A 17,259-nucleotide genomic window follows, 5' to 3' on the forward strand; every position below is an offset into this window, starting at 1 on the left:
ATGGGCAAGTTCCACCTGGAATGAGCCAGATTCAATGAGTTTTAGTGGAGATTGGAATAGAGAAGGAATATTTCCAACCACATCTCTGCTAGATAAAAGTACATTAAAGGAAATTTCTTCATGCTGTCTTTGCTCTCTACTACCTTCACGCTTTATCTTTGTTTTTCATGGCTTAAGTAACTCATTGTATACTTTATAGGGCAAATTCTTTCAATGTTTACCTAATATTTCCTTTCCTCAGATCCCATCTCCTGTTGTTTGCCTGATACATGGGGAGGTGCAGGGTCTCTTTGAATCAAAATGAGGTCAGGCACTGGATAAGACAAGCAGAAATGAAAAGCTGAGACTGCCTCTGTACACAGCATGATAAGAGCACCAGCAAGAAGGATTTGAAGATACTGGATGGAAGAGCCACAGAAATGACCCAGCACTGAAAAACAAACCTTGTAGTTGAAATCATTACTTCATCAGGAGAAGGCTGAAGAGGTAACTTGACCAGTGAGTCAGTGCTGGGTAGATAACTTTGCAGATGAAGTCATACCAAGTTCTCATGGACAAGGACCACATGTGTTACAGGGCCTTATGAACAGTCCCTCTCTCTCTCTCTAAAGTAGCTGACTGCTCTACTTCTTATGCCTGGCATTGTACGGGTAACAGCTCTGTGATCAGAGAAATGTCCCTCAGGTGGGTAATACAGGATAGAAGGCATTTGAAAAATAAGTGAAAAAGTCATTAATACACCTGAAGCATTCAAATAAAGAGAGTAAGCCCCATGAAAAAATTAATGATTATGTCTTCTTGAACATCACCCAGTGTGAAGGTCCTGTGACTAAATAAAAAATAATGGGGATAAGAGAAGTAAGCAGCACTTGGACATCAGGAAAAGGGGAAAATATCCACTCATACAAACACCAACTGAATATGTACAGTGGTGGTGAACTGATGTTAGGCACATAGTCTTCACAGTGGTACTTCTTAGCTTTAATTAGAAACCCTTAACATTCATTTTAGAACAGTTTTTCTACGTCTAGTATTCTGAAGATATGAATAAACAGAGAGATGTGTGCTAACACACATAGCTACACAGATAGGTACGGTTTCAAAAATAAATGTGCACCTGAACACTTCCAACACATTCTACAAGGCCCAGTCTCAAGGAGATGCGGTGAATGGTTCTCCAGCTGCCTGGCATTTCAGCAGGCAGCACTGCTGTATGAAGGATGAACGAATCACAGAGACCTGATCTGATTAGGCAGGAGCCCATGGCCACACCCCACAGTTCAAAGTGCTCTGAACACACGTGAAGAGCTGTAGATCTCCAAGTGTCCCTTCAGAGCTTCAGAAAACTACAGAGGAATCCAAAGATCCTATCAATTGCAGTGCGAAGGTCAACCACAGGGAACATAACGTCCCACCTCACCTGTCTTCTCCCAAAACCTGTGTTTCTTATTCTCTGTATTATCCTAACATTTACCTGAAGGCTGCAAAGCCAGCTTTTGCCTATGAGGCACTTAGCTTCTTCTAAGTATGATATCATAACTTTCTGGATCAAGTGTGTAAGTCCTACCTGTGAATTTCTTCTAGCCTCCACGCCTCCTTGAAACCTCTAATTCACATATCTAAAAGTCTTTAAAATTATACGGTGCACCACTGACACTAATAATTACCTTTAAAAACACTTCCAGTGCGGATAGCAAGCTAATTAGGACAATTTTAGTGGCTGTAGACTTGAAAAGGACATTATTAATTGAGGGCCTTACATTACTCCTAGAACACCTTTATCAATTTTTATGATTTCTTAAAAATGTTAATACAAGGCAGGCAGATGGAACTCTAATTGAAGAGTAACAGTCTTGCCACACTTCATAAAGTCTCTCATGGGTGCAGTGTAACCGAAGGAATACACAGAGAGCCCTTTCTGCAAATTCCTCCCTGTGGATTCCTACTGAAACCAGAAAGACTAATTTAATTTTTCCCAACACACCACAAATGTGGGTTGACCGCTCTGTAATTAGGAGTGCCTTTTGCGAATGAATTTGTTATAATTAGATCTGGTTCTAAAGCCAAAATACAGTTGTAAGTATTTTTACCTGTATTTTTTTTTCATTTCTTTTTAAGCCAAACCTTAAAAAAAAAAAATAATAAAAAAAAAAATCATAAATGTTGAGACAAGTTTACAAGCCTCAATTCCTCAGTAGTAGGATTTATATGACTCAAGTTTCAAAGTCCACAGCAATGCAGGAAAGAACAGCAAACACAGGAAGGGAGCACAGGAAAAGGAAGTAATGGACTTCAGATTTTCAGTGGAGACATTACATCATTTGTTTTGCAATGTATCTGTATTTCACAGCCAGAATAATATCAGCCAGCTCCAAGATAAGGAACATATTTATTCAGAGAATAAGCTATTTCGGATTTCATCATTACGTCAATATTTGCCATATTAACATTACAGTTCTTTTCAGTTAATACCCAATAGTTAATAATACATCACGTGCAAAGGGAAAAGATCTTCTGAATGAGTTAAGTACACATGCCAAGAGCCACCAGGTTCATAGTCTGGTTAATTCCAGTTTTGGAGGGCTTTCCTTACTTGGTGCAATGAGATAGGAAGATGCCCTCAACTGGCAGGTATTTTTCCTTTTTTATTTTCTTTTTAGAGATTTCAGAGCTGAACCTGACAACTACAGATTATCACACAATATCTGCAGACAACCTGGCCAAGCCTTTGCAGACTAGATACTACGTATAGCAATCTTTATGCAGAGACTCCACCCTGCCCTATGGCAAAGAATGGAGGATACCAGGCTCTGGAGTTGGGTTATTGTTGCAATTGCCTGAGGAGTTGTAGAATCATTGAATATTCCAAATTGGAAGGGGCACATAAGGACCAATGAGTCCCTGCAGATGGAAGAGGGGCAGCATCCACTGAGGCTGTTACTTTGACGTAAATGCTGGGCTGTTGCGGATAGAGAGGAAAATTCTTATACATAACTCTAAGAAATATGAGTTTTCATAGGCTCAAGGAGCAATTTATTAACGACAACTCCACTAATCCTCATAAACAGATGACTTCATGATGGACTTACATGCTCTTATTGCAACACCAAGGTCAGCTGCATGTCTCTCCACACATTCCTGCAATACGCACAGTTATGACCACATGAACTGGTGAGCAGCATCCACTCCCTCTCACCATGTTCATACGCAGTGTGTGGGTTTCTCCTATTGTTTCTCCTGTCCCTAATACACACATATATGACTCTGAGAATTTGCTACTCATTATTCAGCAGCAGCCCCCCAGAGATGGAGTAAGCATGCCTTGTGACACTACATTTACCACTGCATGGTGATGACTTTGTGATTGATGATTCATCCATCTGCTCCCAGGGAGTAACCTCTGCTTTGTGAACCTCTGTTTGCATCTCCATTGTGCCCTGCCTGAAGCTTGCCATCTGTGTCTCTGCATTCTTGCACTCACACAGGTCTCACCATAAACGTGCTAGCAAAATGGACCGCGCTGAAAGCCATGGAGACCAAAGCTATTTACACCATGTGACATTGTTTTTCAGTGCTATGTGTTTAGAAGGAACTGTAAGCTAAGAGCTTGTCTTGCAGGCTTGGTCTACTTCTCTCTTTTTTGCTCTGTCACAGCTGTGTCATGTGTGGCCCAGAATGGCAGTTCCCATGCTGTGTAGCAGCTCAGGACCTGCAGAGAAGGGCCTCAGACCACCATCCTCAGCCATGTGCAGAAACAAATGGAACTGTCATAATTCACAGGAGAACAAAGGCTGATAATTTTCTGCCTGAAATGATAATTTCTTTGTAAAATTCCATGACTCTGTCTGCTGTTATATCAATTAATTTTCCTTATTCCAAAGTTGTTTTTTATTCAAATAAGGTTCCTAATAATGCAAATGTCATTCAGCTTTATTCTGGTAGGCCATCTTAAGTGCTTGTCAGAGAAGTGTTCATTTCTGCCCAAAAAAGAATTCTGAATTTGTATAATACTTTGTGAACAACCAATGGTTTTATTAGCTTTACAGAACACACCTCCCCCCTACAGAAAAGATGGTTACTGACAGCAAAAGAGATGCTACAAAATAAAATTAAATGTAACATTCACATCAATGAGTATTTCTCTATATATTAACATTTATACCAAGCTTAAAATTAGTATTATTTGGATCACAGACCACTATTGAATGCTACTGCAAAAAAGGAAATTACATAAGCAATGATTATTACCATTTAAAAATAGCTAACAGTGTAAATTGGAAGATTTAATGCTTTCTTCTTTTAATGTACAGCCCCATTTCCAGAATTTCACTGAACTGTGTGGACAGAACAACTGTCACAGCTGTCTATCAGAGTTGAATTAGATGAAGACAAACAATACAGGCTTTGTGGTTCAACTGAAGCAGCAGCCTCAAAAGTTTCCATTTCTCATCCAAGGGCACTGTGGGAGCATTGTCTTCTCCCTCTCTGAAAAGAGAATGGAACAATTATGTTACTGAAATTCCTTCCCAGTGGGTCTGAAAGAATGTTTAGGTCCAGCCAAGGAGACAGGAGAAACTAAACGTAGGGGTTCCATGGACAGCAGGTGGGGGCAGTTTCCGGGTATATACCTCATGGACATAATGGTCCTGATTCTTCTCCTGTAGGATAAAGCCAGCACTGGAAGATTTAATAGCAATGGAGGAAACGGCAATATAAAATGCCAAGTGCAGGAGTAAACTTGAAACAAAGCTTTATTGGCTTTCTGAATCTATCAGGTAATTGATTTTAACGGAGAGCATAGTTTTAAATAGAAAGTAAAATATACTATTACACAGAAGGTTTTTTTTTTTACCATTTACCATCCTAGTGGCCCTACCAAGAAAAGTGCTGAGTACACAGCCTTCATGGGTGTCAGATGGGCTCAGATTGAAAGCAATGGCCCATTTTGTTCCTCCTCACAGCAGTAATATTCATATTCATCAGCAATAGAGATGAATTAATATTTGGCTTTATGCAAATACATACTTATGTGCTACAGCACAACCTTAAGAAATCAGCTGCTGGGTTGCCTCACTTCGGAAGTGATAGGGATGAGAATGACAAATCATTTCATCCTGTTGTACTAGCAACCTCATCTTTCCTGAAGTTATTTTAGCACTCAGAATGTATACGCAAGGAATCCATAAGTGCTTGGGTGCAATAGATTACCTGGAGCTACAACAACTTGCAGGAATAGTCAGCACATTTCTAGAGAGTTTCCACTCTTTTCCTTCAAGACAACAGGAGTGTAAAGGCTGTCAGTCACCTACAACAATGTCAAGGAGTAGGTGTCTGCATGCAGGACAAACTGTGCAATGATTTCTGTATTCTCTCTGCATAGACAACGCCCCCCCCAAAGCCATGAGATTTGGCAGCAGGATCATTTGATGATCAACATGAAGAATTTTTAGCCACTTCTAGTGGCTACATTCTAAGGGACACTGCAGATCCTTCACAGAGCAGCTGATTTTAGTCATAGTTACACTTCATGCAATGGCACAGAGGACTGTCAGTTCTACCTGGGGCTTAGCACAAAGGTGCAACGTTAAACATAAATAAAATAAAATAAAATAAAATAAAATAAAATAAAATAAAATAAAATAAAATAAAATAAAATAAAATAAAATAAAAAAAGCAACCACATAATGACAGCAAGTTATTCTCAGACTCTGACATGTTTTTCAGTGAGCTACTGATAAGATGGTGCAGGGACCAACCCCTGCCTGAAAAGGAAGGTTTCTCTTGTAGACAAAAGATACTTGATCAGATGAACAATCTGAGTAAGCTCAGAAGCTCAAAGAGCTCAGAAGAAACCAAAACTCTGCATTCTTAAGGTTCTACATAGGCAAACTAATGCTTTGACAAAGTGACACTTTCTTAATCTCCATTAGTGCTAAACTAATTAACAAAGCAGTTTTATACACTGCAGTAAGTAGTATCTCCTTTCTTGGAGAATCCCTAGTGTGATATAAGGGTGATTGAGTATCTAATTACTCCATAATTGAATGCACACTTTGTACATTTTTCACTAGTTTAAGCTTAATGCTTTTGGTCCAAAAATCAAAGTCAGTGAAATTAAGTTGAACTGCAATTTCGGCAGCTATTGTATTACTGGATTACTTTTGGAAAGGAGCCTAATTACAAGCCAATCTGAAGATTTCAGTTGTGTTTGTTACAAAAATACCTAATGTATAATCTAACAAAAGACTAATTATATATACTGGTGGTAGTGTTATTCATGTTTACCCTTCATTCACATTTAAGACTAATTTTTCTACCATGCTAAATCAATAGCACTGTTCCACGATACATATAATCAAGTAACACACTATTATCTACTATGCAGACATCAAGGTACCTGCTTCTCTTACTCTTTTGAAGTGTTTATAGAAAGGTGTGAGGGTTGCTCTGAAAGTAACGCCTCCTATTTTAAGATGTTAGCCCACAACATCAGGAGTAGTGCTGGTGTAATGATGGTAGAGGTTTAATCTCCCTGCCAATATTCCATTACATTTTATTACTCCGTGTCAGACAGTAGAAGAGCAGTCTGACAAAATGGCGTCTGATATGGAAGAGATTAGGAAGCAGAGAAAAGTCACTGAAATCCTCCATGTAGAGAGAAAAATGGTACCCACTAACATTCATCAACAGACATTCGCTGAACATTTATGGAGACCAAACAGCAGATGTGAGCACAGTGATGTGGTGGGTGGTGCATTTCAGCAGTGACAGCAGCAACGAGAAAGACAAGCCACATTCCAGATGGCCATACGCAGCTGTCCCACTACAAATGAAGAGTGTCTCAATCAACTCATCCACATAAATCAGCAGATTATGACCAGGGAACTGTACACATTCAAATATCGGCTTCACTGCATTAGAAACAGGACAGCAATGTTGCTAAGTTTGTGCCAAGTGCATCCCATGAATGCACCATCCAGGAATAGAAAGAACATTGTTCGCAATTTCATCAGGACCTAGTGAATACAAGCTTGAAGGTGACAGTTTCTAGGATGGCATCCTTACTGTTGATGCAGGGTGGTGTTACCACTCCAAGCCAGAGTCAAAACAGCAGTCCATGGAGTGGCAATGTGTGAATTCCTCACAGAAGAAAAAAATTCAAGACACAACCCTAATCAGGTAAAGCAATGTGCACTGTCTTTTGGAATAGGAAAGGGGTGATGCTTCTGGATTTCCTGAAACTCGGACAAACCATCAACTCTGACCACTACAACATGATGACAACCGAGCTGAAGGCTCAAACTTCCAGAGCTGGGCCAGAGAAGAAGGCAACTTTTCTCTTGCAACATGATAATGCCAACCCCCACACCAGTCTGAAGACTGTGGAACACATCATAACTCTGCCTTAAGTGTCCTACTCCGTGCACTGATAGTCCTGTTTGGCATCTTCTGACTTTCATATGTTCAGGCCAGTGAAAGATGCACTGCATGGGCAATATTTTCCCAGCAATTATGTCATCATAGCAGCTGTTAAACACTGTGTCACCTCTGCTTATTGAGATTTTTACAAGAGCAACACAAAGGCTCTCGTTCATCATTGGTGAAAATGCACAGATAATGATTGTGACTGTGCTGAAAAATAGTTTTTATAACTAGCAATGTGCTCTATTAAATAGTGTTACTGTGCTTCCTGCATATGTTGCAGCTTCCACGGAAATAAAAAGGAGGTATTATGTTTGGAGCAACCTATGTAATACTTACTCAGAATTGCACAAATGTGCTTGTATATTATAATCAGAAAACTGCCTAGATTATTTACTTGTTTATGGAGTGTATTTCTGCCTTTTAAATCTCCTTTGCTTGGATTGAGTACTACATATAAACAGAGCTCCAATGCTTCTGATGGAATCCTCTAATGCATAAACTGTTGGAAAACATGAGGTCTATCATCAGAATACTCATGATTTAAAGCAAAGAAACATTAATAAGGTAAAAAAAAAATCCACAAATCATCCTGAGAATGTAAATATAAATATATGCATGGTTCTAAGAATACTTACTTCTAATTTTTGTGTTTGTCAATTTTACATACTTAGATTCCTCACAAAGAATGTATTCTCTTGAAGAAAACTGGAATGCAAGACAGCAACTATCTCAAAAACAGGCAGCAGAGGAGGAGTAAAGATCAGGGCCAAGCATGCTATACTTCTAAGAACTGAAGGTCCCAAGGTTCCCATAGTAAGACAACGTATTTTAGGAAAGAGAAAAGATAGAAGAAAACTTCAGCAAAAAAGATTACTTTTCAGTCTTCTGGAAGTGTAGGAAAAGTGCATATAAATGAAATACAAAGAAATGAAATAGGATGGGCATGATAATACACCTTTTCATCTGATAGGGAGAAATAAGATACCACACTGGAGCAGCCTTAGGCCAAAATCATTATATAAGATCAAAAACTTTCTTCTGCTACTTAAAAGTAGACGATGTACTTTCTGGAGAGCTTTTCATCTTCCTTTATCTTACCATTTTCCTTTCCACTATTGTCTTACACAATATTTCCATGGTGTTTGCTTTTTTCTTAGAAGCATCTTGTCTTCTCCTTCTTAAAAACAGCTAAACTAAAAAGTTCATTAAGGATTAAAAAAACTTCAATAGACATGAGTAGCACTTTGAACACTGATTACACATTACCATTATCCTACACCTTCCTAAAATCTGAAAGTATAATCAGGCATGGATTCAGAGCATCTCAGAAAAGAAATCGCACTACCTTATAAACTCTTATGCCTCTTCCAACAATTTGTAATTCTTTCCATGAAGTTCAAAATTTACCGAATGTACTTCTAGTTTTGTATCAATATCAAGCTAACAAAAGTACCTTTGCTTCTCTTGAGCTGAGAGGATGGATAAAAATGCTTTAAAAATTAGAGAAAGTTCTGCTTTGTAGCCCTGCTCTGCCACAAAATCTGGAGTTAGTGATAAAATACAGCTAATAACAATCACTTCTGGTACACATTTATCACTCTCTGAGTGAGAATTATCAATTACAAAAATATTTTCAGTAACCCAAGCAACTTGTTCAGGTTTTGTATTTATTCCAAAATATTGTTGTCTGTTAAGCGTGAGTTTGTATGCGTGTGTTCACTGCAATGTTTTCATCCATATAGGATTAGAATTACAAATTCCAGTAAGAATAAGGATCCGTAAATACCTGCATTGTCAGTTTCAATAAATCGAAATATTCCCATTAAAACTTCCTTTGTGATTTCATTAAGGCAAAACAAAGTGTACTCCCACTTCACAACATTGTACTACATCATAGAAGAAAGCATACATGTTGTAGGCTTTCTTCTTTATGTCTGTAGTCATACACATGTACTTGTATGTCCTAATATCCTCAACATTTGAGAGCTGTTACATAATAATCTAGAATCTCCACACTTTAAAAATGAGGTACAGTTTAAGTAGAAATGATTCATGCTTTTCACCACTTTGCCTCAATACAATCTCCAACATTTTTTCTGTAAGTGAATACAACATGGCAGAGTTTCTGTGTGCGTGTACTTTCAGAGCCAAGCTTTTGTGCTCAAATCGGCAATAATTATTCTGTGAGGAAGTTTTTTTTATGACAGGAGCTCCTGGCTACATTATCAGTTTTCCAAACAGTAGTGAATAAACCATACGAGTTATGGGAAGCAGCTGGAAACTATACTATCAGAATGTTTTTCATAAAAAAGCTGATAACAGAGCATTGTGGATAGCAAAGAATGTGTGGTGTTGATAGAGAACTGCATTCCAAAAATTTTGGGAGCCTCTGTCAGTGTGGAGTATCTTATCTGAAGCATATAGCAGAGGTAGCCTATAGCTAGCCTACCCTATGACTCTGTTTAGATTTGAAAAGGAAGCACAATATCTTGTTTCTTTTTGTGTGTATTAACAGATTTCTACTCTTTTCCATTCCTCCACTAATAATTCTGTATTTCTAAAAAGAGCTCTGAAAGTAACTTAACAAGGACCATTCCAATATGGTACTTGCTCTGGAAACAGGCACATCTCAACATTATTTTATTCCTCATTTATGGCTTAGTCACTCCCTTTAGTGATGCTCTGGGCTGGAAACGACATATATTTCTACTACAACAATGATCATTGCCATGATGGACTGCTTGTTGCTTCTGAATTGTTTCTCTTGTGTCAAAGGCATGCCACACAGGCAACAAAAACATTATGCTGCTTATGAATTAGAATTCCTAGCAATGGGAAAACAAGTTAGGCTGACATTACAGCTTTCACCTGCAGCGTCAATGTACACCCCATTTCCCTCTTATTACAGCGAAGCAGTGGGAAGCCACCTGAAAAAGAAGGTGGCTTTCAGCCACTGCCGAGGCTCTTCATCCCCTGAATGTTCCAAAGTTTTTGGCTTCCAGTAGCTCTCTGATTAAGAAGCCAAAGGTGGTTGGCCCTCGGTCCTGCAGTTATTCACTCCAATGTAAACACATTCTCAAGTACTCTGAAGTGGCAGCAATTTGCTGGACATGTTACCTAAGAATAATAGTTGGTATTGTTGATAGCCATGACTGTGTGTGCTGTGTAACTTTCAAAGACCGAAACTCAACAATTACACCAGTCCTTTCAAGCACCAAATTTAAACTCACAGAGACAAAGACAAATGAAAAATCACTTGCTGAAAGGCAGCATAAATATTTACATATCATCACATCTAGGAAATCAGTATTTGTATTTCTAAAGAACTTGTGTTGATAATTTCTAGACGTTTTGTTTTTGTTTTCTTCTAAATCAGGAAAAAGAAAAGAATGGTCAAAAGAGCATAATGATGCATGGCTGCTGAAAGCTCACTCCAGCTCTGGATCAATGCAACAGGAAAGCATAAAACTCCTAAGTGTTGGAACTTCCTCACAGCAACTTGTTCATTAACTTCAGGAACTGCAAAAGCTAATGGTAAGAGAGTGAAGACATACTGATTGGTAATGAGAACCTCCCTTCAAATGTGAAGTTCTCTGACATCTGCTTAGGCAAAGAAATATGAACATCAAGCCTCTCACAACTCCGTTCTTCAAAGACAAGGCACAGCTCCACAGCTCAGTCTCTATTTGAATGCTCATTCATATTGTGTATTCCACAGCCATGATACAGTGTACAATGCTAGAATGGGGGGAATGTACCACTACTTTTTTAATAATAGCTCGTTCCAAACTGGCCACCCTGATCCCTTGTTCAGTGCTCTGTGGAAGGGAGGAGTTCATACCATTCACTCATAGAATCCACTGGATGAAGTCACCACACTGTCCTCCCTCCTTAGTCTACACTGTGAACATAATGGTGCGCCAATTTCTGCTTGTCTGCTTGTACCTCACAATATTATACAGTCTCCACATTATCAGGCATACAGTCTCTGTCCCACCCCAAATAAATCCTTCCTGTACTCCAGACCTATCACAATTTTGGTATTTTAATGACATTTATTTATTTTTTCTTCTAATTTTGAATGTACTACTAGGGAAACAGCAATTATATTAAGAATAGCCTTTCATCCAAAGTCACTTCCACAACCATCATTTACAATATGTTGAATAAACTGGCAGCTACTGTCAGTCTGTGATCTACTACAGGTATATGTGTATGCATGGATGTGTACATGTACACTTGTGTACATAAAATCAGATGCTTTTTCAGGAGTTTCTAAATCAGACGTGCAAAAAAAAATGTTCAGGAGAACAAAGTAATGTAGATAGGTAGCTGGAATACAATCTTTAATTTATGGATAGAAAATAAAATGAGCTGTGCCTGGGACATGTCAATTCAAGATAGCCAATCTGTCTAAATCTCCAATTTACTTGGAGATTAAATTACTTTGTTTACTGGCTATGCTCAGCTGATAATAAAGTTTATCACTTTCAAGAGAAAATATTATTTCCATATTATTTTAGCAGATTACTTTTTAGAATGAGATCTTACTACATTCTGTTCAAAGAATCTTCTTGATTTCAATGACTTTGGTACTGGGCACTAATCTGACCTTCTCTTAGTAAATGGGAGCAAAACCAGCTAATTGTAATGTGTATGCAATCATGCTTACATAGCCTGGTTTGCAAAGAAGTGATATAGATGAATGGCACAATGAATTCAGTATCACGGTCAACTCAAGCTGATGTTCAGCTATTTGAAAACAGACATGTTGCTCATTCACAGATTAAGCTGTTCTGCTGATACAATGGAAGCATGTCTATCAAATCCATTACATATAAAGCAACAAGGATTATAGAAAGAGTAATAAAACTATTGGAAATCACAAATAATACTTCAATGAAAAAATACATTACAGAAAAGGTATTTATATAATGCCCCAAAATACAAGAAATTTTGAAAATACTGACAATTCACATACTTTAAACGGTGCATCAGAATCCAAGTTACCTTTAATAAAATGGTAGATTTAGGATTTTCTTTATTTGATTTCTAGGAGTGGTTGCATTTGTTGTCTCCATTTTAAGCTTTTGGGTATGATAGTAAGAATGGCAAACCTTTTTCCAATATGATATTATCAAGAAATAGCCTGACACCCATATCAAGGACTATGAGTGAAGTAAAATCTAGTGGTTATACTGAGAGGTCATAGCACTATCCTTTCTCTTTTTTCTTTCAGAAAAGGATCTGGGGGTTCTGCTAGACAGCAAGTTGAACATAAGCCAACAATGCACCCATGCAGCAAAGAAGGGCAACAGCCTCTTGGGATGCACTAGGAAGTACATTTCCGGCAAGTCAAGAGAAGTGATACTTCATGTTTACTCTGCCCTGGTGAGAAATTTGGAGTGCTGGGTCCAGTTCTAGGTGCCATTAGTTCAAGAGAAATATGGACATACTGGTGACAGTCCAGCAAAAGGCCACAGAGACGATTATGGGATTCCTGTCATAAAAGAGGGTAAGAGGGCTGGTAGTGTTTAGACTCAGGAATAAATATCTCAAGACAGATTTTATCAAGGCAGATCTTATCTTTAGCTTAAGAGATAAAAGTACAAAAGGTGGCATCAGGCTCTTCAGTGTTACCCAGTGAATGCATGAGACAATGGACACAAATTTAAACGCAGAAAATTTCATTTAAGCACAGAAAAAATCTTTTTTAGTCAAATAAAAGAACAAGTTTCCCAAAAATGCTGTGAGATTTCTGTCCACAGAAATATTCAAAACCCAACTGGACATGGCCCTGAGCAGTACACTGTAGCTGACTCTTCAAGCAGTGGATCAGACTAGTATATCTTCAGAAGCCCCTTCCAACCACAACCATTCTGTGTTTCTATACTGTTCTTCAGCCTAAAATAAAATCAGTTTTTTCACTTTCCATGCCTGAAAGCAAATCTGCACCCAGCTTTCCCACCAAATTTCTTATTACCTGACTGGCTTTGTCATTAGTGATGTGATTAAAATAGGTTATAAGCAAGAAAAAAAAATTCTTCCTTTTTTTTTTTCTCTATGGGAACAGAAATGAATTTTTCAACAACTGAAGGTAAAAAAAAAAGGATGTAAAGGCTATTTTGTAAAGAATGTATTTCAAAAATATCCACAAAACAGATCCCACAGATTCATTAACCCCAGACATTTTCAGTAGAAAAGTAGAGTCAAAAGAGGCAAACTGAACAGCAACAAACTAATTCTAATGTCAATCATGTTAAAAAAAAAGTAGTGGAGCTATAAAGTTTAACCTGCAGTGTCCTGCTTCTTAATATCCCCATTTGAGCCCAAATTTTCCTCCAGAACTAGAGGCAGTTGTTTTGAAATCTGGTCTCTCTTATGATAAAGGAACACTAAAAAAAACAAAACAAAACAAAACAAAACAAAAAAAACAACTAAACTCTTTACCTGAGATTACATGCTGTGATATATGATTGTGTCATCTCTGCCTTCAGTTCAACAAGCTACCACAAATTGCACAAATATCAACACATGCTATTTGATCATAAGCCACAAAATTTTCAATTCTTTCAAGTTTTCAATCAAGACTGAAGATTTATGAGCATGGCATGCATAAAGCCTGCACTCTGATTCAGTCAAAACTAATTAGACCTTTTACACAGCCTTTCTGTACTCTTGTGTATACAGCACCTGTACGGAAACATTTGTCTCTCTCCTTGACAGAGTGAGGAGGTCACAGAAAACAAATGTTTCTCAGGGTTCTTCAATAGGCTGCACCACAATGATTTGGAATAAAAGAGAAAATACTGAAATCTCTTCAGACAGGTGTTCCAGCAGCCTTGGCAGAGGGGTATCATGTCAGAAAAGAAGTCCACCAGTATGTCTAGTTTTGCAATAACTAAGACATACCAGAGCTTTCAAATTAAAGGTAATCTTCTCTTTAAAAACGAGAAACACTCCCTCTTGGATTATCATGAACATCCCACACTGCCAACTATTACTTCCCTATCTGCTACTGGATCTTCATAGGAATATTCAGTCCATGTTAGAAGCTTCAGCTGAAGGATCATTACTTGTCGCTAGGAAGGAGGGAGTGTATCTTCTCTGAGAATGTCTGAGGTCCACACGGGGACCTACCGTTCCTCAACACCTTCCCCCTGGAGAGAACAGCATGAGGAAAGTACTAAAAAATAGGTAAAATTATTTCATTTTTTTCCTCTTTCTAGAGGAAGAGAGGTGATAAAGGCCACACTATTTCCTTTTAGACTTCACTTTTCCAGCTTCCACCTTCCCGAAGGCAAAATCAATAGCAGGGATGTATTGCCAGCCTTTAATTAGTTTGCTACTGTTTTCGACTGATGTACCCAAGACTAAAAGGAAGCCCTGGCCAAATTAATTTCTGATAAACAATTCAATCAGGTGTAGAGAGCCAAGTGGCCATTTATGTTGGGTACACAATGACCAGATTCACAGTTCCTTCTCAGTGCTCAAAAGTCTATAGTCAGCAAAGCCCAACAGCAAATACTACTACTTCACATTAACACTTCCATCATTCGGGAATTAAAACTTCAGATTATTTTGTGAAGCTTAGCCAAGACAAAACTTGTTGTTTAAAACAATCTTTTATAAGTATCAACAAATGTAATAAAATTTCAAACGTGAAAGGAAAAGGGAAATTTTTCACATTTCAGTTCCAACTCTGTAAAGGGAAACTATTTCATGCTTAAAATTCAAAGACAGCATGTCAAGTAATTTCACTGTTACAGACTTGAATTACCTGCACTGGCCTGAGGGCATTATTCATTCTCTGAGAAAAATTGTACTTTAATATTGCTATGATTTTCCGAAATAATTTTAATGCAAAAGCCTGCATGAATCTGAATCATCAATTTCAAGATTAAAGTGATGACATTCTCTGACTGTAGAGAACCATTTAATTGAGAATTGAGCTTAGGGATATGCCCAAAATCAAATATGTGAATGAGAAAACAGTATTAATAAAAGGACTAGTATTTTGCTTTCTTTGCTTAACTTCTGGTTTGCTGATACTAAATATTATATTGAATGCTTATGCTATATCAAAAGATCGTGAAATTGTTGGCCACTGTCCCAGACCATTTAATGATTTGCCACATGCGGGAGGAAAGATAATCTTCCCACTAGGCATTAATGGATCCGATTTTGGAAGTACTGAATTATTAATCTCTTTAAGGGGTTATCTGATGCCTGATCATTTGTTAACTTTATATGAAGTTGGGTGCTGAAACCAGAGCACAGTCTGAGGAGACTTCACTGCAGAATAGAGCCTGAAGTGAAGCAAGAACTTCCATCATTGACCAAGGTAGGGCATGAATTTACTGTACAAATAACTGTCTGTACCCTAAGGCTTTTTTAGGTGTGTTGATAGTAAAAGAAGATCTAGGGAGAATGTGAGTCCATTACTGAATGAGGTGAGTGTCCTGGTAACAAGGGATGCTGTGACAGTGGAGATACTGAACATCTTCTTTGCTTCAGTTTTTACAATTAAGATTGCTCCTCTGGAATTTCAGACTCTGGAAGTAAGAGAGAAAGGCTTGGGAACTGAAGTCTTCTCCGTGGTTGAAGAGGAGATGGTCAGAAGCACCTAGCCAAAATCAACACACACAAATCCATGCACCCCAATGACGTTCACCCATGCGTGCTGACAGACTGCTGAACCACTATCATCTTTGAAAGGTCTTGGCAAATGGGAGAGGTGCTTGAAAACTGGAGGATAGCCAGTGTCACTTAAGTCTTTAAAAAGGGCAGAAAGGAGGATACAAGAAACTACAGGCTCGTCAGCCTCAACTCTGCCCCTGGAAAACTGGTGGAACAACTTGTTCTGGATGCCATCTCCAAGCAAATGGAAGAGAAGGTTACCAGTAGCCAACATGGAGACATCATGATCGACCAACCTGGTAGCCTTCATATGATGTTGTCACTGGTGGGGTAGACAAGTGGAGAGCAGTAGATGTTGTGTGCGTTGACTCTGACAAGTTGTTTGATGCTGTCTCCTACAGCATCCTTGTAACGAACATTAAGAAAGTGTGAGATAGATAAGCAGACCAGTGAGGTGAACTGACGACTGGCTGGCTGAGAGCCCTCATAGAGTTGTGGTCAATGGTGCAGAGTTGTAGGCAGTGTCTCCCAGGGGCTGGTTTGCCAATGATAAAAAGTTGGGAGGAGTGACTGACATACCAGAAGGCTATGCTGCCATTCAGCAAGACCTGGGCAGACTAGCAAATTAGGCAGAGAGGAACCTGATGAGGTTCAGCAAGATCAAGTGTAGTCTTGCGCTTGGGAAAGAACAGCCTTGTGCATCAGTACAGGTTAGGGGCTGATGTGCAGGAGATGAATTCTATGGAGATTGACCTGGGTGTCCTGGTGAACAAAAGGTTGACCATGAACCAATAGTGTGCCCTTGTAGCCAAGAAGGCCAATGGTATCTTGGGGTGTATTAAAAAGAGTGTAGCTAGCAGGTCGAGGGACCTCTACTCTGCCCTGGTGAGGCCACATCTGAAATACTGTGTCCAGTTCTGGGCTTCTCATTTCATAAAAGACAGTTATAGCCGAGAAAGAGTCCAGCAGAGAGCGACAAAGATGATAAAGGGGCCAGGAGCATCTCCTGTACAAGGAAAGTCTGAGAGAGGTGGGACTCTTCAGTCTGGAGAAGAGAAGACTGAGAGGGGATCACATAACTGTCTATAAACATCTCAAGCGCAGGAGTCAAATTGGTGGAGAGCAGAACCTGGAACACAGGAAGTCCCACACTAATACAGGGAGGAGTGATTGTCAGAGTGATGGAGCATTGCA

At 38.8% G+C, this 17,259-nt stretch overlaps 1 protein-coding gene across 3 annotated transcripts in view; it reads right to left on the bottom strand.

The window, feature by feature from the left end:
• The window catches only part of CA8 (carbonic anhydrase 8), a 71,599-nt gene that overhangs the window by 14,040 nt on the left and 40,300 nt on the right, over nucleotides 1-17,259 (bottom strand). For 2 of the 3 annotated variants that reach the window (XM_052703935.1, XM_052703933.1), the window contains one exon: nucleotides 2,373-4,485. The exons of the other annotated variant lie outside the window; for it this stretch is intronic. In XM_052703935.1, coding sequence (XP_052559895.1) covers nucleotides 4,447-4,485 — 39 coding nt within the window. In that variant the 3' untranslated portion in view covers nucleotides 2,373-4,446. Of the gene's footprint in view, nucleotides 1-2,372; nucleotides 4,486-17,259 lie in introns of those variants that run through there. 3 annotated transcript variants of the gene reach the window in all.

This window comes from Tympanuchus pallidicinctus, unplaced genomic scaffold (genome assembly GCF_026119805.1).
Source record: "Tympanuchus pallidicinctus isolate F22 unplaced genomic scaffold, pur_lepc_1.0 scaffold5, whole genome shotgun sequence".
Lineage (NCBI taxonomy): Eukaryota > Metazoa > Chordata > Aves > Galliformes > Phasianidae > Tympanuchus > Tympanuchus pallidicinctus.